General features: G+C 40.5%; 1 protein-coding gene across 1 annotated transcript in view; it reads left to right on the forward strand.

Moving 5' to 3' along the window:
* The window catches only part of LOC308295240 (early estrogen-induced gene 1 protein-like), a 41,713-nt gene extending 19,412 nt beyond the window's left edge, over positions 1-22,301 (forward strand). Inside the window, exons 3-12 of the mRNA XM_080738251.1 lie at positions 1,817-1,937; positions 4,652-4,681; positions 9,569-9,685; positions 10,813-10,859; positions 11,300-11,466; positions 11,552-11,656; positions 15,806-15,998; positions 19,452-19,573; positions 20,508-20,577; positions 21,506-22,301. Of these exons, the coding sequence (XP_080594377.1) occupies positions 1,817-1,937; positions 4,652-4,681; positions 9,569-9,685; positions 10,813-10,859; positions 11,300-11,466; positions 11,552-11,656; positions 15,806-15,998; positions 19,452-19,573; positions 20,508-20,577; positions 21,506-21,551 (1,018 nt within the window). The 3' untranslated portion in view covers positions 21,552-22,301. The remainder of the gene's footprint in view (positions 1-1,816; positions 1,938-4,651; positions 4,682-9,568; positions 9,686-10,812; positions 10,860-11,299; positions 11,467-11,551; positions 11,657-15,805; positions 15,999-19,451; positions 19,574-20,507; positions 20,578-21,505) is intronic.
* Positions 22,302-22,530: the final 229 nt, after the last annotated feature.

A 22,530-nucleotide genomic window follows, 5' to 3' on the forward strand; every position in this document is an offset into this window, starting at 1 on the left:
AACATTTAAAAAAACAAAAGCAGAATATTAAATCATTTGTCTATTATTGTATTGTTGTAGCCAATTTGATCGTTTTGATTGCTATGTATTTATTGTAAAGGTGCTTCTGTGAGGTTGCTATGACTTCCAGGGAGGGTGCTCAATGTGCGTCTGGCTGTGACTAGTTTCTTCTTCTGGTCACTCCTAGTTTCTTCAGTTTTGTTTTTTTTCGCACTGATTTTTGACATTGCACTATTAGGTTGTGTTAGTAGTTTCTGAGTATTTTGCTTTGTTAAACAATGACAGTGAGATACTTGTTGCACTAACTAGCATTGACTGCTATGGTCTCTTTAGACTCTGGATCTCTGTGGACACTGTACTATTTTGATAGTTGTGCCCTAAGACACTTTATGTATATATATATATATATATATATATATTTATATATTATTCGCCCCCCTCTCTTGATGCACCTTCTCTTTACTGTTACAGTACTGTTCTTGTTTGTTCCTACCTTTTTCTTACTTCTCTGTTACTTTGTAAATAACTGTATACTGCTGTGCTACCACTGGGCAACTGAGTTTCCCCCATGGGATAATAAAGGTATCTATCTATCTATCTATCTATGACTACTGGGGTCGAGTCAATTTCGGGGCACAGTTTACTTGAGTATGTCACTGGGGCACAGGTGCCAGGGGTTGGCAATCAGAGTGGGAAGCCACAAAGTGTTTCTACCGTGCCGTGCATGTTTGTTTTCAGTTATTTTGAGTTGTTTTCGGTTTATTTTCTGTAGTTTACTTTGCAGTCAAAACACCCAGTTTATGTTATGCAAAGATCATCATCCTGCATCAATATAAATGTTTTTAAATGCACTCAGGACCTGTTTTACTGTCAACTGCACCACGCGTTGAAAAGAGCTTCGTAGATTACCATATCCCTCACTGGCAAGTTTTGGATAAAAGCAGTTTTATATATGGCCATTAGAGCTTTTTCATGTTCATTCGTAGATGAAGAAAAACAAAAAACAAAACATGCTTCTCGATTATTCGTGTATACGTCTGTTGAAAATTTCAATTTCATTGTGATTTATGATATTATCGCGATAACCTATCCACAACATCATTATCCTGGGGCAGAACATTTGCCAAAAAATAGCCGATCTACAAGCTCACAACGCGCGATGCGTTGTGAGCTTGTAGATCGGCTATTTCTTTGGCAACGAGATTTGGTAGAGTGATAAAAAGGGTTAGTCTAAAGTATGTTATTTACAGGTCAGTTTGACCAATTATAGAGGGTTTAAGTGGTATATGCAGCTCAGCAAATAAAAGGTGAATCGATGGCGGAAGATGATTTCACGATACATTAAATCTATTTTTTCATCACGATAAAAGAGATTATGGTCCCATCCCTAGCCCTAACTCGGGGCTTTACAGTTTGCATCACGGACGTGCTGGCCATTGGGAAAAGCGGGACAACTCCCGAACGGCCGGTTCATTCCCGGCCGGTCCCAGGCCGGCCATTAGGAAAAAAAAAAAAAAAGTCGGCCTTTGTTCCATTTTGGGGGCTGGGCGGCCAACAAAGTAAATCGTCACTGTCGGGTAGAAACCTTGTATCTCCAAGTTTCAAATTTGTACATTTTTTTGCAAAGCAAAGCCCTGCTTCACCATACAAGGCTGTCGCACAAAAGTAGTGAAAAGAGAGAGAGATATCTCTGTCTATAGCACGCAATGAGGGTCTCTACAACTCTTTTTCCCGGGCTGAATCAGGGGCTTGTCCAACCAAGGTATTGTGATTGTGATCTTAACTTTTGCTTTTTTTCTCCCCTCCCCGTCCACAGAGAGTCTGTTCAGGAGAACTGCGTCCGCTGGAGGAAACGGTTCACCTTTGTGTGCAAGATGAGCGCCAACCCTCACACTGGAGTCCTGGACCCCTCCATATGCAGGGTGTCTGTCAGGAAGGTGAGGAACCCTCGTTTCCCTTTGCTCTCCGGTCCCTTTCCGCTCGGCTTTTTTTGCTTCATTGAAACTGTAACAGACATTAAAGGGATATTTCACAAAAAAAAAAAAAAAAAAAAAAAAAAAAACGTTTTGTCATTTTATTGTCTAATCAGGCTCTTGGGAACACCCAGGACAGTTTTAGAATGTCTTCATTCGGTATTTAGATATTTGATATTCATTTCCTCCGATTTTCCCCCTTCCAGGACCTTCCTATACAAAACCATTGCAACTTCAAACTCCATTTTAACCGTGATAAATTCAATGAAATCAACTGTCCTTTTTTCTGGTGACTCCTGACACCCTCCAAATACGTGAGCAGGCCGTGTTTTTTTGATAAAAACTTTCATTGTTTTCTATTACTGTAATCTTTTGGGGAAATGAAAATTATTAAATACAATAAAAGATTATAAAAAAATAAATCGAAAAAACACGGCCTGCTTGTGTATTTGGAGGGAGTCACCAGAAAAAAGGATGGTTGTTTTCATTGAATCTATTGTGGTTAAAATTAAGTTTGAAGTTATAATGGGTTTGTAAAGGAAGGTCCTGGAAGTGGGGAAATGAATTATCAAATATCTAAATACTGAATGAAGAAATAAAAAAAACTGTCGAGGGTGTTCTCAAAAGCCTGATTAGACAATAAAATTACAAAAAGTTTTTTTTGAAAGTGAAATATCCTTTTAACTCATTTAGTGCCACCCCTTTCACCACTAGAGGGCGCCCAGTGGCCATAGAAAATCCCATAGAGATATGCTGGTATATACAGAAGCCCTGCAGCCATGACTTGCCTGAACACTTTCCTTTGTGCATGTACAGGAAGAGGATGAAGTTAGCTTGAAGTTAGCTATTGGCTACCAAGCATTTTAGAAGCCTTATTTTCGTCAACTTAGCCATGATTAAACCTTGCACACCTCATGCATGGGAAAAAAACAGAGAAGAATGAGCTCTAAAAAATCCAATGCAATCCTGGATTGCATTGGAGTGGATTTGTGCAGTTTGTTCACAGCTTTCAAACAAAAAAATCCGATTGGAAATCCGTTCAGGCATTCTTGAGATAATCGCCATTATGTTTTACATGTTATGTAAACAAACATGGCTGCCCTGTATGTTAGATGGGTTTGTATGGGGGTGGAACATGCAAAATCGCGATTGAAATCATGTTCACCAGATTTGATGGGGTCCAAAAAAAAAAAAAAAAATTCAAAAATTTTTTTTTCAAAAAAAATTTCTTTTTTTTTTTCTTTTTTTTTTTTTTTTAAAGCCGAACTTGTTCGGGATCGGCACTGCGATACGATAATAAAGCCGAACTAGTTCGGGATTGGCACTCAATGAGTTAATAGGAATCCTGGAGTGTGCGAATCGACACAAAAACATTCTATCGTGATACTGATTTGAAGTCATATCAACCAGCCCTAGCTCTTAATAGAATTCTGTCCAAGACCAGCATGGGCTCATGTGTGTTCTGAAGGGGTAGTGTTGTTGACCACCGCACCGTGGGACACCGTTCACTAAAATCCAAATTAATGAAGTCGACTTTCCCCGAGCAAGTTTAGTATGGCTGCAGTCTCCTGATGAGAGGGCAGGATTTATGTCTCTTTAAACGGCACATTCCACTGTTTCCCCGCATGTACCATCTTGTCTGCATTTTTCTGTGGAACTCCCACGGCTATAGTATTATTACCCTAAAGCCAAACGTTGCTACACAGGTCTGGATAGTCTACTATAACGTATGAGAAAATAAATTGGGTAATTCCCAGAAGACTGAAACTGAGTAGAAGGACCCTGTCAATCATTTAGTGACTTACAGGAATCATGAGTGCATACAGCTCTAGCTGGTATGGGTGGCCCCAGTGTGAATGGAACCCCTAAAGTAGTGTTGGTGCTATACTTCAGTGGTTCTCAACCTTTTCAGGCCGTGACCCCTAAAATAATCATATTTTAACTGGGGACCCCGCACCCTGACGAGCACTAAGAGTTGAGGTATTACATTTTGTATAACACGGTTCTATTGTGAAAATAGCAGATCTACATGCTCACAACCCTTCACGTTGCGAGGCGTTGTGAGCATGTAGACCGTCTATTTTCACAATTTCAGCCTCTAATATTTGACAATTTGGCCAATGTTTAATTTGTCATTTTAGAGGCATTAAAAAGCCACTTTTGAAATGTGCAGATACCCTCTATACACTTAAATTTCAAAGAAAGAAGATAGCAGGGGCGCTACTGGTATCCCTCAAACCACCGGTGCTCATGAAAGGGAATACAATGAGCAAAAGAGGACAAAATGTGCCACAGAAGCACAAAAATCCCGGTCCAGGCACTCAGGTGGATTTCGAAATAAAAGGCCTTCATTTATTAACGGGCTAGAACATTAAAATACACCAACATTTCAGGATGTTACAGGGTGTTGGTTTGTTTGTTGCGTCCTGATGAGTGAGAAAACAGTGTTTCACATTAAGCTAATCATCTGGGGACCCCCCAAAAATAATGTGGGGACCCCCCTGGGAGTCCCGACGCACAGGTTGAGAACCGCTGCTATAGTTGACCCACACAGCTATACATGGAGCGTGGTCATAGCCCTGTAATTTGACCCCCGTAATTCGAAGCCTATGTAATTGGAGGGTGGATCAGTCACCAGCGCTCCGGTTTCATCCTCTCTTTTCCTGTTTTCACTGCAGGAACTCAAAGGAGGGAAAACGTATACGAAGGTAAGAGCTTGTCCAAAACGCATCACTAGTACATGCTGAAATACTAAAATATCTAAAAAAACTGATTGAACACAAAAAATAACTCGTGTTGATCGTGTCCCAAACAACAATAAAATAAGATAGGGTTGTCCCAGAGGTGAAGTGGCCCTTTAAAGGGGTACTGTCACCTAAAGGGGTACTGTCACTTTAAAAAGTCGATTAAAAAGTTGATATTTTTTTATGATGTCATTGTGGGAATGCACAATTATAAGCCAATCAAATTAATTGACTGTAGAGTAGACTACTTGCTGTACTGGTCAGCTGTTGTTGGGGAGCGAGGGGCAGATTACACTGTGACATGAGTTTCAGACTATTTCAGACCGTTTTCAGAGAGACCACTTGACCTACTGTATCATAGTATTATAATTTCGGGGTGTGTCAGCGGGCCTTTAAGTAAAAGTATCAATACTGCTATGTAGAAATACTCCGATACAAGTAAAAGTCCAGAATTCAAAATGTACTTGAGTAAAAGTACCAAAGTGTTGGCATCAAAATGTACTTAAAGTACCAAAAGTGAAAGTACTAAATGTTTGAAAATAGCAGATCTACAAGCTCACAGAGCTTGTAGATCAGCTATTTTCAAATAGCCAAGGTATAAAACAAGGCTAAAGTGGTTTATGTGTGTTTTATAATATTATAATTTGTATCTGCAAAGTAACTAGTAACTCAAGTTTTCAAATAAATGTAGTGGAGTAAAAGTACAATATTTGGATCTGACATGTAGTGGTGTAGATGAAGTACATTACTTAAAGGAGTCATCCAGACCAAAACACATATAGGGTTAAATCTGTCTTTTATCATACCCCTTTATACCTGCTTTAGTCGATTTTTTCATAGCTGCCCCTGTTGCTAGATTTCGGCTGCCCCTGTTGCTAGATTTTGCGGGCCCTCTCATAACTAACAGAGTAGATAGACTTTATACTAGTGCGGTTATTTCTTCAGCTTCAAAGTTAGTATTTTTTTATTGGATTGTGTTTACACAACGTCCTGAGACCAACCAAACCGCTGTTTTGACCTCACAGGCACCCTTACTTGTCAAACGGCTTCTGCTCTGCACCAGAGCAGGGAGAGGAGAGGCTAGAAAGGGAGGGGAGTACTTGGTAACTTTATACACCACTGATAAACAGTTAGAAACCGTTAACGATGTACATAAGTCAGTGTTAACATAACATGTTAACATTGATGTCATGCCATCTAAATATTTGTGTTTTTCACCACGGTTTGGAAAATATATCGTTGTCGGGTGGAAACCTTGTATGTCCAAAACCGTTTGTTCTGTATTTATCATTAAAAAAAATATTTAATATAGTGAAAATAGCCGATCTACTTCTATCTATTTTCACTAGTTTTGTGCGGCTGTCTTGCATGATGAAGCAGGGCTTTACTTAACGGGAAAAAAATTAAAATTTGAATCTTGGAGATACAAGGTTTCTGCACGACAGGGACGATATAATCATGTTGCCATCCATATAAATCCTAAACTTGGCCACCTCAACATTGACCTTCGTTGGGATATCTGCAAAACATCCTGCAAAACGAATTCCACAAAAGTGTGAGATGTTTGTCAGATCTCGTCGGTGTGATGGATCGAGACGCGATTAAGATCTCCCCGTAAAATGAATGTTTTGTTGATTCGACTTTTAACTAGGTTGTTGCTCCAACAGGAACCGTTTCCTCTCTTTTCTCTTCATTCTGGATTTAGATTTCCTTCAGCTAAATATACACCACTGCTTTCCTCCTTGGAAGTTACTTGGCTTCCTTAAGTACACACCTCTTTGCGCTGTCGGTTGGAACGAGAAGGAAACCTGGAGAGAGGCGAGGAGGAGGAGAGGCGTCTCCTGTTGTGCAATTAGTTGGAAAGGGACTGCGTTTGCAGTAGTGAGGAGTTCTGAGAACTGCGCTTCTCAAGTGACAGTGGGCTACCATTTGTTTTTGTCAGTGGGAAGCTTGTTATCATTAGGGGTGGGCGATACGGTGATAAATATCATTGAGACGATAACAATGTCCCCACGATATGCCTTTTCAGAGATATCGTATATTATCCTGATAAATGAGGGAGAGCCTTATAACAAATCCTGTTGAATTGCTAATACAGAGATTCATTGCATAATTCATTTATACCTGCATGTCTAAATCAGTAGTTCTCAATCTTTAAAATGTCAAGGTCTCCCCTTACTGTAACTCTGTATACAAATAAACCCAAATGGACCTGTAAGGGTCCTTTTTGTTTCATTTGTATACTGTCAGAGTTACATACTTGTAAGGGTCAATTTAGACCTCCCAAAAGGAACCCAGAGAGTCCCCTGGACCCCACTTTGAGGACCACTGGTCTAAATGGTCTGTTACTCCTTTTTCTTTTAGTTTTTGTTACATTGTAGGTGGTTGTACTGTTAAGTAACTTGACAAATTACCATAAAAACCCAATACCCAACAAAAGAATCGTGATAAGATCATGATACAGCTTGGGAAAACTTTGTGATATTGTATTTTTCCATATCGCCCACCCCTAGCTATCAGATCCATTTCTGAATAGTGCCGCTCTGAATTACACATGCATGTTGGACAAAAGGTTTTGTTACATGACAGCAAATGGTTCTTTATTTATTTTTTTATTACTCAAGTTGAGCAAATCTTGCTAGCATTATTAGCATCCTGTTTCCTTCCTACACAGATAACACAATTTTAAGTATTTATTTAGCTTCTCTGCACTTCCTTCCCACCACTGATGTGAATCTATAAAGAAAGATAATAAACCCTTGTGTAACGATATCTAGCTTGTCTTTTGAAAATTGAACTAATAAAACAAAGATACCAGCAATGTTTTGGACTTCACAGCCCGTTACAAAGCCATCTGTCTGCCTATTACACTACTCAGTAGAGATGGGATTTATGGCTCTCTGAAGTGAGCCGGATCTCTGGGATCCGTTCCTTTCAAAGAGCCGTTCAAAAGACTTTTGAGCTACTAGTTACTTTGTAGATTTTGATTATAATTACAAAGGCCTAGGCCTATATACATTTACTTCTGACATACATAGGTACATACCTGTCATTTAAAAATAGCCGATCGTCAAGTTCACAATGCGTCGCGTTGCGACGCATTGTGAACTTGTAGATCAGCTATTTTCAAATGATTCTTTTTTTACATTTTATTCATTGGAAAACCTGTGAAACTGGTCATTCTGCGCAATGAATACTTTCTATTGGTACTTTGTACTTTAAGTACATTTTGTTAAGTACATTTTGATACCAGTACTTTTGTACTTTTACTCAAGTATATTAACATTCCAAACTTCTACTTGTGGCAGAGTATTTCTACATTGGGATTGCAGTATTGATATATTTTTTTTTTACTTGAGTAAAGAATTTAAGTACTTTTCCCCACCACTGGTCATTTACAAAAGGAACGGCTCCCTACTGCGAACCGAAATCCCATCGTTCATTTCAAAGAGCCGTTCAAAAGACCCATGGACCCATGGACTTTGCACACAGGACAGTTTCGTTTTTTTCGTTTGCTGCATGAATAAAACGCATTGGATTTGGTGTGCAATGCTGTGCGGAATCGGCGCTGCGGATCCCAAAAGGAGTCATAAAAGGAGTGATGAGTTTTTTTACCGCATGCGACAAGACGCACAAATCGAACTGGGTTCGATCGAGAGGGAAAAAAAGACGCGGTCGCAGTCACTCGTCGCACGGCTAATTCGGATCCGGTGTGCATGAGGTCGTAGAGAATCATTGTTTTCTTTTTAAAAAAATGAAATTGTCCGTTTTATCCGTGCGGATAAACGCGCCTGTTTGCAAAGACCTTTAAGGTGGTTGCACACTGCACTGCGTGTTTTCGTTGCGTTTTGGAAATCCAAAATCCAAAAGCCAGGGAGAGAGAGAGGAAAGAGAGAGAGAGAGCAAGGGACTCAGTGCAACAGCTGCGAAAATCGGAAAAAAATCAACCCTGGTCCGAAAATAAATACGAAACCGGCGGCAGTCTGCAAACGTGATTGAAATATTTTTTTATTCACGCGCTCCGAAATTCACTCCGATATTCGGCCCGAAAAACGCAGCAGTGTGCAAAGGCCTTTAGACTTGTTTCCATCCCTGCTGAGGAATGAAACATTATTTTTGGGCTTGTTTCATACAGTAAACATCAGAAGTCTAGTCTAGCATGAGGAAAAAGATATGTAATTTTCTTGTGCTTTAAATGACAGGGCCTGACAGAAATGTCCCAATCTAAATACCAGGGCACCTGCCAAAAAAGGCTTTAAAACCCCTGCATTAGCAGGTCTAGCGTGACTCAAGTTGAGCCTAATTTATACTTCGTCGTACGACGGAAATAACAGATTTGCAAGTGAGCGTCGTGTCCATTTCCGTTATTTTCTAAGTATACGTTGACAGCAGTGGTTCCCAGCAAGTGGTGTGCTGAGGCACACGGTTGTTGCAGTGAGACAAATTGGGATTTTGGGACAACTACACAACACATTTTTATTGCAAAATACTGTATACATTTATACAAAAAAAAAAGAAGATATATATGTTTTGTTTGTGCACACTCATTTCCCAATACAGAGGCAGAAAATAATCAAAATATACTAAAAAGTATTTTAACCACTTTCAACCTGCCGTCCCCATTTTGGGCACTTATTGTAGTAGGTGAATATTTTAAATAAATGAAAATATTATTTTACTTTTTTCTTTTACAAAAATGTTAAAAGGGCAACATTACATTAGCAGCAATGTAACGCATTGTGAGCTTGTTGAACTGCTACTTTTCCCTATGAATACAGGTGTGCTTTGAGATTTAGTTTTGCCCATTGCAGAACATCTTTGCAGACAGTAAGCTGCCCTTTTCTTCCACAGTTGGGCTTCACTGACCTCAACATGGCAGAGTTTGCTGGCTCCGGCTCCACTGTACGCTGCTGCCTGCTGGAAGGCTACGACACAAAGAACACACGGCAGGACAACTCCATACTGAAGGTAAGGCTCTGTTTCTTTACCAGTACAGTCAGTGTTCATTATTTTGTCGACTAAAACTATGACGAAAAATTATCGTCGACTACCTTTTTTTCACTGACGAAAACGAAATAAAAACTAAGCTATGATATGACTAAAACTGAGACTAAACATATTGACAATTTCTGTGTCAAAACAAATACAAATTTGACTAAAATGTTATTGAGGGACTAGTGGAGAAGAGATCCAGTAGAACTTGAAGACGAGCCTGGGTGTTGTGTTCTGAAAATAGCAGAGAGACTTGGAGTAGAACCGCTGCTCCTACACTTGGAAAGGAGTCAGCTTAGGTGGTTCGGGCATCTAATATGGATGCCCCGCGAGCGCCTTCCTAGGAAGGTCCTCGATGCGCGTCCCACTGGGAGGAGACCCCGTGGCAGACCAAAGACCAGCTGGAGGGATTATATCTCCAAACTGGCTTGGGAACGCCTCGGTATACTCCTTGAGGGAGTGGAGAAAGTTGCTCAGGATAAGGAAATCTGGAGTTCTCAGTTGGAACTGTTACCCCTGTGACCCGATTCCGGATAAGCGGTTGAAGATGGATGGATGGATGGACAGACAGACAGACAAGGTCTGACTAAAACATTTCAGATGGCTAAAAGACTATGACTAAACAAATCAAAATGAACAGTTACCAGTACAGCTCTGCCTCAAAAGAAAGATGGAAACAATGGCTAGCACTGGAATATTTTATGAATTTTCAAAGGTTAGTGAAAATCTCTGAAAGTGTGGCAGGGAACGTCCAAAGTAGAAATTCAATGGTGGCAGTCAATGAGTTTATAGGATTTAATTCCTCAAATTTCCTTTTTAAATATATTTGTTAGTTATTGAGATACATCACCTATTCATGATTGATTGTTTGGCCTCTCAAAACGTATCTTGACCACATGAATCCTAGCGTCCCTGGTCATGGCATAATTGGCAAAACGTTGGTGAAAATAGAAGATCTACAAGCTTACAATGTGTCGCAACGTGAAAAAAGCACTTCACAAATCTTTTAGAACTGAATTGTAAGAAGTATATGTGTCATAAAAAAACTGAAATCAAAATAATTCCTGAATATGGTCTAATTTGTGCCCTTACATTTCTTGAAGGTGATCATTGGGATGACCCTTCTGTCTGGAGATCCGTGTTTTAAAACGTGAGTTGTTTGGTCATGCATTCCCTTCCCTTAATTTAACAGGGTTCCCACAGTCATGAAATTTAAAAAAAAAATGTTTTCCAGCCCTGGAAAAGATTTAGATTTAACTGAATGTTTTGATTTTTGACTACACAAAAATAATAGATCTACAAGCTAACAATACAGTGCACATTGTTGGCTTGTAGATCTGTTCTTTATGTCACGTGACACCTTTGCTCGAGCCTGTCTAGGGGCATCAACAGCACACATGTTTAAACAAAATTCATTGTTAATTTGTGGGAACCCTGTTTTAATGTTTAGATTTGACGCTATTATAAGACATTTTTCTTTCTGTATTTCAAGTGCACAAATGAGCATGTTCCATACCAGATCAGATCCATCACTTTGATAACATAATTTAAAAAAAGATATATATATTAACGTTTGTTGTTGTTTTGCAGACCCCCCAGCACAGCCAAGTTCATCTCATTCCCCGGCAAAGACCACACCCTGCAGCTGGACTGCAAGGGGGAGGGGACAGGAGAGGGGTCTCCCCTCCTGGGGCCTGCTGCTGGAGGCGTCTCTCTGGGTAGGGGCGCCAAGCCCAGGCCCTCCATCATCAGCTCGGGTACGTCAGTTTAGCACAGAAATATATATCGTTGTTGTTCTCGTAGTAAAGGCGTGTGATTATCTAATGACGTTGTGGCCATCAGGTCTTCCAGAAGAATCCGAGGTGAACCAGTGCAGTGCGGGGGATGTCTTCCAATCGGGCCACTCTCGTAACTCCAGCTATGCCAGCCAGCACAGCAGAATATCAGGTAGGGTCTTTCTCTATTTCTGCCTTTTATTTTCTTCTTTTTGTTGAACCCATTTAGGCCTGGGATTATTGAATGCTTTAACTATTGAAAAATAGCAGATATACAAGCTGCGAGCTTGTAGATCTTCTATTTTTGAAAAGGTCGTGAAAATGTGTGCAAATCTTTGAATATATGTATAAGCGAACATTTGTAACTCAATTCTTTCTTCTGGGGGTCCCTGGAACTAAATATTTTGTGATGGGGGTCCGTGGCCAAATACATATCATTTTGGGGGTCCTTCACATGAAAAGGTTTGAGAACCACTGACATAGTAGTCTCTCAAGAACAGACTAACTGAGCTCCAGTTAAGTGGAAAGGATCTTTTCTTTGACGATGGCTGGCCAGATTGCTGACATAGAAACATCGGTTTTTCAAAAAATCTTAGAAGGATTCAAAAGACACTTATAGAATCGGATCAAAATTCAAATTTTCACAATCTTTCAAAAAATAGCCGATCTACAAGCTCGCAGCGCGGCACTCGGTGCCGCGCTGTGAGCTTATATATCTGCTATTTTTCAATAGTTAAAGCATAAAATAATGATACACAATAATGTGTACCCGTTCTAAATGGTTAATAAATGATTTACTTACTAAAAGTGAAACATGCTTCGTCATGTTCAATGGAAACGTTACATAGCTTAGAAACCAGAGATGGGAAAAGTACTCGCATTCCGTACTTAAGTAGAAGTAAAAGTACTTGTGAAAAAAACGACTTTGGTAAAAGTAAAAGTACTCCATTCAGATAATTACTCAAGTAAAAAGTAAAAAGTACAGGCTTTGAAAAGTACTTTTAAAGTAAAAGTAAAAGTATTTTTACCGTATGTTTCTGTGCAAAGCCAATAGAATTTGAAGGATAATAAACTTAAAAGATCCCCACCAAAAACTGGCCCAGGATTGGTTTCCTAACTATGATGTGAAATCTAAATACAGCAAAGGTTTTCTACCTTTTTAGACTGAGTACCACTTATATAAAAAATATATAGGCCTATACATATCCCACGATCCCAAAAAATTGTAGTCAGTAACGCAATTCGATTACTGCAATTTTAAAAGTAACTACTATTTACTTTCAGTTAGTCAATTTATGATGACTGTTAACAGTTTTATCATAAAATATCTAATTTTAAAGAATCACATACTGTATAACACAATAGTCCACTTGTACACATAGTATACTGTAATTCACACAAACTACTGCATGTTCAGAAAATATAATAGGTTAGATCAGTTTCTCAACCTTATTTTTTTTACCAGTACCACTCAGAAAATATTTGTCTCTCCAAGTACCACCATGTTAAAATACAGTATAGCGTACACCTTCCCCATCCTATTCATAGACAGGCACAGTACACAGAAGGCAAAAGTATTCCTACTAACAAAATAAAGAAAAACTAATAGCTTTATATCCAAATGACTGGTACTTTTAAGTTTTTAAGCAATGGCCAAATGTATAATGTACATATACTGTACTGTAGGCATATATAAGAAATAGATGTATTGCTGAGAACGACCAGCTTCCGTTCTCCCATCAAAAAATAAATAAAATCACGTTTTACTCATAACAATCCATAACCAGCCTCGATACAAGACTGTCTTGATCCGAGGCTAAACAAGTGAGAAGCACCAGCGCCCACCAAGTTACACCCCTTTTTCATGTCAAGGACACCCAAAATGACACTTATTACTTAGCCCATGGACCACCAAGCATCACTGCTCAACCATTTCAATTCCAAGGACCCCCAGTTTGACATGCATTAGGCTACGGACCCCCATTTATTGGGTAAAATCAATGTTAATTTAACTCTGGGAGTGTACACTGTGAGAGTTACAGACCCATTGTACATTTGTTTCCAAACTAGCATTTAGCTGCAAGGGGGTGCATTTCACTCTACAGATCCATAAGGGTCCATTTGGTTTCTTAACTATCATTTAGCTGGGGACCCCCTGGGTTGGAACTCCCTCAAGGACGCCTGTAGGTCCCCGGACCCCACTTTGAGAACCAATGGCTTAGACTGCCCTTTGCTTACCGTTTTGTAGAAATAGCGTGTGTAAGCCTTCATCATGCATATCTCCTTCTGCCTTGTGTTGTGTGCAGTTTTCCTTTCAGATGTTGTAAATATTCCATAATCGCCACTGAACCTATTTGTTGGTGTTAAACTTATCAGTGCTGCCATTGTAACCAAAGGCAGATACAGCGTTCCTAAATCAGATTATTGGCTTTTATTTCCCAACAGAAACGTAATAAATAGCCACTGTTTTCACCCAACTTTCTTCACGTTGAATAACAACAACAACAACAGCCGGACAGTATCCCATCCAATCACAGAGAGGGATGCGTGAAATAGGAGTCATTGATTGGCTGTGAGACGTTGTATGCGGAAATGGTGTCAGCAGACCTGCAGCAGACTTACAAATTCACAATGCGTCGCGGTTAGCAGCGCTGTGAGCTTATATATCTGCTATTTTCGATGCGCACCACCGTCTTACGACTGAACATAGCATAACATGCTGAGCCTGAACTCCAGCATGGATCCGCTTACGACAATGCTACTGGTATTTCTACTTGAGTATTTTATTGTTTCGTTTCATCTGCCGTGCAGCGGCACAACATTCATTTAAAACCAAAGTAGCGAGCCTGTTTTGAAAATGTAACGGAGTAAAAGTACAGATACTTGTGTGAAAATGTAACGGATAAAAGTAAAAAGTACCCAGAAAAATAAATACTCAGTAAAGTACAAAGTACTGAAAAATGTACTTCGTTACAGTAACGAAGTATTTGTACTTCGTTACTTCCCATCTCTGTTAGAAACTGGAGTTGCAGTACAGTTGCTTCTCCACGACCTGTCTTGGACTTTGACAATCACATAAACCTTAGAACAGTGTTATATATGTCACCTGAAACCCGTGTGTGCCCATTTAAAACTTTTGTTCTGGTTTGTTAACCTATAAATCTTGTTTTTTATTATTTTATTCCCTATGGCCTCGGTTACAAAAGGCCTCAGCCCCGTGACATCCAGCTGTCTTTGACCTCGGTTTCTGTGTCAAAGACTAGTATTGTGTACGTATGCGAAAATATTACTGCGACCACTACAGACAATAGAACATTAACATTTCACCAGTCCTTACCCATTCAAAGATATGTGCAACCAAATTATGCAATTGTGCAGAGTTTGGGTTATGGGTTGTGCACAGTATATGAGGGATTGAAAAAAAGTTGTATTTGGAAGCTTGTCTGTAAAAATGTAGGAGCATCCTCATGACACTATCACTTAACCGTTCCTGCCCACACATCTGCATAATACTGTAATGCCCAGCCAAATACTGGAGTTTTGACTTGTTTTCTGTTGTGGCTCCTGCTGTTGCTCAGCTATTACTGAAAGCCCCTTTGAAGCACAGTGCTATTGCAGTATGTTATGTAAAGATTTGTATTATATTTTCACTTGCGGCAATTTCTATGTGGGACACTCAATACAATCACTGATGCTGCATGTCACTCCCTACTCTCTCCGTTGTCTCTCTCGACTGTCACAAACAATAAAGGCAGAAAAGCCCATGGGGACAAAAATCTAGTTCCATTCCATTATATAAAGGAAGTGTAGAGATAAGGTGGGGAACTTAGACAAGATCCAAGGCAACTCTGTTACTTGCAGGTAGAAAACTATTTTATTTAAATCATGGCAGCAATATAAAAAAACGACGACGCGTTTCAGCCTCGTAGGGCCTTTATCAGGGTCCCTGATGAAGGCCCTATATAATGGAATGGAACTAGACTTTTTTGTCCTCTTATCTATATACCCTCTCCAAAGAGCACCTGTCCACACTACAGTTTTTTGCTTTACCTACGGATCCACGTAGCGCTTCTTCTACTTTTATCTATGCAGAAAAGCCCATGTTTTATATTCAGAGAATACGTTCTGTTTTGCATTTATTTTATTTGTTTACTTTAACCATAGATTTACAATTCGATGACTTCTGCATAACTGCTGCCTAGCTACAGATAACTCTATAATACAATCCACGTCTACTACTAGTACTTTTCAGATTATTCTAAAAGCTATAATGCTTTCCATATTCTTCTTTTTTTTTTTTGCGGTCAAACAATACTTCTAGGCTACAGCACGGAGCACTCCTGTTCCTCCAGTCTCTCTGACCTCACACATCGCAGGAACACCTCCACGGGAAGCAGTGCTTCTGGGAGCCAGACTGTGATGGCCGACACCCCCGCAGAGGGTGAGAAGGACACCCCTCGTCCAGAAAGGCCTCCTCGTCCCCCACGGCCTGTCCTGCCCAACAGGCTGTCCAGGTAAAGACCCCCCCCCCAACTGAGCGTTCATTCGTGTTTCAATGTGTGCTAGTTTCACTGCTTTACAACAGTGGTTCTCAACCTGTGGGTCGAGACCCCCAGGGGGGTCCCCAAATTATTTGGGGGGTTCCCAGATGATTAACTTAATGTGCAACATTGTTTTCTCACTCAACAGTAAACAAACAAACACAAGGTTTAAGTTTATAGAGGGTATCTGTGCATTTCTAAAGTGACAATTTAAGGACTTTGTAATACCTCTCAAATGACAAATTAAACATTGGCAAAATTGGCAAATAGGCCTATTAGAGCCGTTGTGAGGCGTTGTGAGCATGTAGATCGGCTATTTTCACAATAGAACTATGTTATTCAAAATGTAAAGCTCTCAACTCTTAGTGTTTGTCAGGCTAGGGGGGTCCCCAGTTAAAATATGATTATTTTGGGGGTCTCGGCCTGAAAAGGTTGAGAACCACTGCTTTACAAGACACACACTTTTGGCAGTTTTCCACTGCATGGTACCGGCTCGATTCGGGCAAAATGAGTACCTTGCACAGTGTCAGTACCAGGTACTTATTTGGTGAAAACACTGCAGACGATTAGCCTGGGATCCCTTCACTGTTCGGGGGTTGATCCGATGGGGAGTGGAAACCACTCTGTCATGTTGTAGTCCTCAAAGGACTACAATTTGGCCGGAAAGATCAAACCGGATTCAGTTTAACCCAAAATAATTCCTCTGCGCTCAAGGACACACTTTTAGGGCCTACCTAATAAACTCCTTCATGCGGCGTAGTTTTGCTTTTGGAAAATTAGTTTGGTATATGCATCTTTTAGTCCAACTCGTAGCGACTGGCAAGACTACACTAGGCTACTCGAACATTTTAATAGGGATTGTGGAAACAAACAGGGGGAACCAAAACAAAGCGACGCCGCTTCTTCTGCTTGTGGTTTCCGCCTAGACCGAATCAAACAGCCCGTTGTAAACAAATACCAGGCTTTCCTCCGAGAAGGCCTGGTGACGCGAGGTTAGCAGACAATAGATTGGTCAGTATCGTCATCGCGTTCCCTATAACTGCTTGGAAGCTCCCAAATATTGTTAACAAACTTTGACATTTTGAGTGTTCTCTTATCTATAGGCCACATGGGGTAGGACAGAGACAACTAGTCCCTGTTTACACAGCCAGTCCAGACCCATTGAGATGGCTCTGTGCCAGCCAACTTTCCCCAAACTGAATCAGTACCACACCATGAAAGAAATGGTATTATAGGCAGATGTGTATATATATATATTCTTTTGCCCAAATCAAATAAATCAAAGAGAAACAAAACTTAAGTGTTGTCTCAATCTCATCGTTTTCCCCTCTAGCAAATACCTTAGTTACGATGAGATTGAGACAACACTGAAGTTTTGTTTCTCTTTGATTTATTTCATTTGGACAAAAGAATATATATACATCTGCCTAATATACTAGTTCTTTCCATGGGAAATGTGTGGTATTGATTCAGCCTAGTTCCGCAGCACTGTCACAGACACACACTGTCTGACTTGCACAGCTGATGAGGAGGATTTCAAAGATGGAGGAGCTTCTGGCACGCAGTCAGAAACACTGTGGATGTTACTGTTTAAAGGACAACTTTGTTCAAAGGTTCATATTTTACATAGTCATTAGAGAAAAGAAAAGATGAGTGTTAAAATGTTTTCATTTACTTCTTTCTATCGTTTTAGTGATTTTAACGATTTTGATTTGCATGCATGCCCCCAACCTGGGGGCATGCATGCAAGTGGCTAAATATGTCTTTTTAGACACAATAAGTCCATTCCCAAGATGCACCGCAATCCTTCATGGGCAAATGTGACTTATGGGGGCTGGTGTAAATAGTAACAAAGAAATTGCCATCTTATTGTCTAAAAATACATATTTAGTACGCATGCCCCCACCCACTGAAATCAAAATACTAAAATCGCTAAAACGATAGAAAGCAGTAAATTAAAACATGTTAACACATCTTTTCTTTTCTCTAATTACAATCTAAGATATGAACTGTGAATTGTAATTGTAAAAAACAAAAAACAAAGTTGTCCTTTAACGTCAAGCCAGAACAGTGGCGGAGTAATATTAATATTGTGTTTAGGCCGAACGGCTAGGAGTGCTGCAATTCTTTGATGACAAGATTATTATACAGTACAGGAAAGGGAGGGCAGAGTGTTGAAATGATGATATGCAACATGCATACCGTAGGCCTCCTAGCTGGAATTGAACAAGGGAAGTTGACACACCAACCGGTTGAGCCACCAGGCTGTCCCTGGAGGTCTTTTATGTTGTTGGAAAATATCACCCAGGGCCAGGCTGGTAAAACTGTGAGCTGTGGAGCTGAAAATATCATCCAGGCTGGTAAAACTGTGAGCTATGGAGCTAAAATACCATCCAGGATGGTAAAACTGTAAGCTATGGCAGTGTTTCTCAACCACTGTGCCTGGGGACCTTTGGTGTGCCCCTGAGAAGGGTCAAGTGTGCCCCTTGAAACTGCTTGAAAGCCAGTATTGTATTTATCATTTTAAAAATGATTTAAACAGTAGTGAAAACAGCCGATCTACGGTGCGAGGCGTTGTGTGCTTGTAGATCTGCTGTTTTCACTACTGTTGTGCGACAGCCTTGTATGACGAAGCAGGGCTTTGCTTTGCGAAGAAACGTACAAATTTGAAACTTGGAGATACATGGTTTCTTCCCGACAGTGACGATATTTATACCCCCGTATTATGTTAGATAGATAGATAGATACCTTTATTATCCCAAGGGGGAAATTCAGTAATATATGTTGGTGTGCCCATGGATTCTTGGGACATGAAAAGTGTGCCCATGCAGAAAAAAGGTTGAGAAACACTGAGCTATGGAGCTAAAATATCATCCAGCCTGGTAAAACTGAGCTATGGAGCTGAAAATATCATGCAGCCTCGTAAAACTGTGAGCTATGGAGCTCGCAAGTGGATTGGAAAATGTGCAGCCTGCCGGCCACCGTGATTTACACACTACTCAGAAAATAAGATGGCTTTCTTCTCCTGATTGTAAAGCGAATACTATAGTTTGTTTGGGGTCAAATTGTTCAATATAAGCAGTGTTATACTGAACCTGTGGTTATGTTTAGATATTTAAAATGCCTTCTCGTCAACTTCATTGTTTTTAACTGGTTTATTAATAATGTTGTAGAAAGTGATAACTATGGTTGTGTTGGAATGCTTTTATATAGATTATTTATTTTGAATGATATCCCACTGCTTTATCGTGATTTCATTTACATGAAAACAGCTGTTGGTGACATCACAATGATGAATATATCCATACACAATCATGACATTTGGACTTGTCCTTATAAAACGCAGAGCTGAGTACAAGGAAAGCAGTTGGAACATTACATTGATTTGCTGTCACTAATTCCTCTGTTTAAATCATTGTGTTTTAGGAGGAAGCAGGATTCAGTGGAGAGTCAACCCTCTTGGGTGGATGACACTCGCATGGATGCTGATGATATTGTGGAGAAGATTGTTCAGAGCCAAAACTTTGCAGACATAAACAACACTGAAGGTACGTAATGAATGTTGAATACATTACAGGTTACTTGTATAAACTTTGTCAATAATGTCTTGCCCTGTCATATTGTGCTGTGTGCTGTATGCCGTGTTACCTGTAAATATGTCACTGCACCATCCCAAATCAAATTCCATTAGATTAGTTGAATAATGTAATTTTGATCCGGAAATCCTACTCAACTCCCAGCCTTTGCTTTTTTCTCTCCAGGGAGTGAGAATAGACCTCTATACCGTAGTGTTTCCTTTTTACTGACAACATTAGGAAAGATTAGAGGGAGACAGAATAGAGAAAGAGTCTGTCAAAGGAGAGGTTTCAGGGAGGATTGTATCCTAGGCCAGGGGTCTTCAATGTTTTCAGGCCAAGGACCCCTTAGTTGAGAGAGAGATGAAGCAGGGACCCCCATAACCTGTTCATAGTTTCCATATATTTTCATCGTTTGACAGCACAATCATCAGTATATTTTGAATTCATGTCAATTTGTGTTTTCAGATATTTAACCACTTGAACCGTCAATACCTAATTAAACTTGACCTTTCACTCTGTACCTGGTGTGCTCTTTTTCCCCCTCTACACCAAACCTTTACCAAAAATAGCCGATCTACAAGCTCACAACGCCTCGCAGCGCGAGGTGTTGTGAGCTGGTAGATCTGCTATTTTGGCTAAAGTTCTCAGAATATGGACACTAGGGTTCAAGTGGTTAATATAAAAAAGGAGAAAAAAAAGGTTTCTATCACACAAAGATTTGAAGGACCCCCTGTAGTAACTCTGAGGACCCCCTAGGGGTCCCGGACCCTCCTAGGCCAACAAGGAGAAAACAGATGCCCTTGAGGGCAGTAGGCTACTGCTTCACCACTATAGCTCTAGTTTTGTGTCGTTTTTTTTGTAACCAGTATGTGTTTCTAAATGTGTCTTTTTCACTTGTTCACAGACAGCAACCTTCGTCTGTTTGTTAGCCGGGATGGAACCACTGCACTGAGTGGCATCACACTTGGAAACAGGTGACCATAGTCTCCGTCTGTCCTCGTCTCTCACTGTGTCTCCTTTTCTGTCTTGATCTCACATATGCACGCACACACAAACATTACCGCTCCCTTTACAACAAGGGTTCATATTTTAGATTGTAATTAGAGAAAAGGAAAAAAAGATTGCTTTGTTCTATTGTTTTATCGCGTTTACCATGCTAAAATGTGGGGCATGTGTACGCATGGGGGCATGCGTACAAGTGGCTAAATATGTCTTTTTAGACACAATAAGCCAGCAGTTTCTTTATTGCTATTTACAGTAACACTTCTAGCCCCCATAAGTCACATCCAACCATGAAAGGTTGCGTTGTATCTTGGGAATGGGCTTATTCTATGTAAAATGACATATTTAGACACTTGTACGCATGCCCCCAACCACTGAAATAAGAATCTCTAAAACAATAGATATCAGCTTTGCACACAAGATGGTTCATGATCTAAGATTGCAAGGATGCATCCTACTGTCTTGGTGACCCCCCATGGCCTTTCCCCTAGCTTCACCCTTTGTCCAAAACGTCCAGTTGCGTAAGAAGTAGGGATGGGACGATAAGCGATATTATTGTTTATCGTGGTAAAAAACACTCATGATAATCGTATCGTGGAGATTTAATTTATCGTGATGTCGTCCTCCTTCATGTACTGGGATAAATTCACCTTTTATTTGCCGAGCTGCATATCCGGTACCACTTAAACTCTCTATAATTGGTAAAAGGTACTTCTAATATACATACTTGATACAGTCTTTTCTTCACTCTCTATCAAATGTCTTTGCCAAAGAATAGCCGATCTACAAGCTAACACAAGCTCACAACGCGTCGCAACTTGTAGATCAGCTATTTCTTGGCAAATGTTCCACCCCAGGATAATGGATATTGATTATCGCGATAATATTTCATTCTTTCAGGGTGACTGCTGGTGTGTATGAGCCCGTGGTGATCGAGAGCCACTAGGCCATACAACCCCGGACTCGGAGTGCTCACCCAGCCTGTCTGTAGACCATCTTGTCTAACGTCTCCACGGTTTTCCCGGAGCCCCAGCTGGACTGCGGCCACGAGAGGAGACGCCTCGCCTGCTTCTGGCCAGAACTCTCTCCCCTCTAGACAGCATCGTTGTAAGCTGTCTCTTCACAGTTGCACTTTATGTGAGATATGTTGTTCTACATTTACATGTACTAGTCCGTTCACCTGTGTCATAGTGTCCAACGGTAATTCAGAGCATCTGCATACATGGCAGAAGATTCCTAATGACTGCATTCATTGCGATTTACTATGTGTGTCTACTAAGGCAAGGGTCTTCAACAGGGGGTCCGGGACCGCTAGGGGGTCCTCAGAGTTACTAAAGGGGGCCCCCCAAATCTTTTCTCCTTTTTATTATAATAACAATTTGAACGTCCATATTCTGAGAACCTTATCCAAAATCAAACCTCGGTTCGAAGTGGAGCGGTGAATCTGAGCAGCTATACCCTGTGTGTGTTGCTAAATGCCTAAACTGTAAACTGTAAACTGTGCCTGTGAGTGAGTGGTGAGTGTGCCTGGCCTGCACAAAACAGCGCCCCTCCTTTAACTAGTGTGTTGTGTGTGGCCACTCAAGGTATTGCCAGGCTACGGACACGGCCAGCCACCCAGCCACCCACCCAGCCACCCACCCACGGACATACCCACGGACATACCTGTCTATTGGGAGCGCTTTCACCGCTCCAAAAATGGCATATCTACAAGCTCACAACGCCTCGCAGGGCGAGGCGTTGTGAGCTTGTAGATCTGCTATTTTTGGCAAGATGTTTGGTGTAGAGGGGGAAAAGAGCAGATTAAGTACAGAGTGAAAGGTCAGGTTTAGTAATTATATGAGTGGTTAAATATCAGAAAACACAAATTGACATGAATCCAAAATACACTGACGATTGTGCTGTGAAACGATGAAACTATAAGG

The sequence above is a fragment of the Nannobrachium achirus genome (assembly GCF_963921795.1).
Source record: "Nannobrachium achirus genome assembly, chromosome: 12".
In the NCBI taxonomy this organism is placed as follows: Eukaryota; Metazoa; Chordata; class Actinopteri; order Myctophiformes; family Myctophidae; genus Nannobrachium; species Nannobrachium achirus.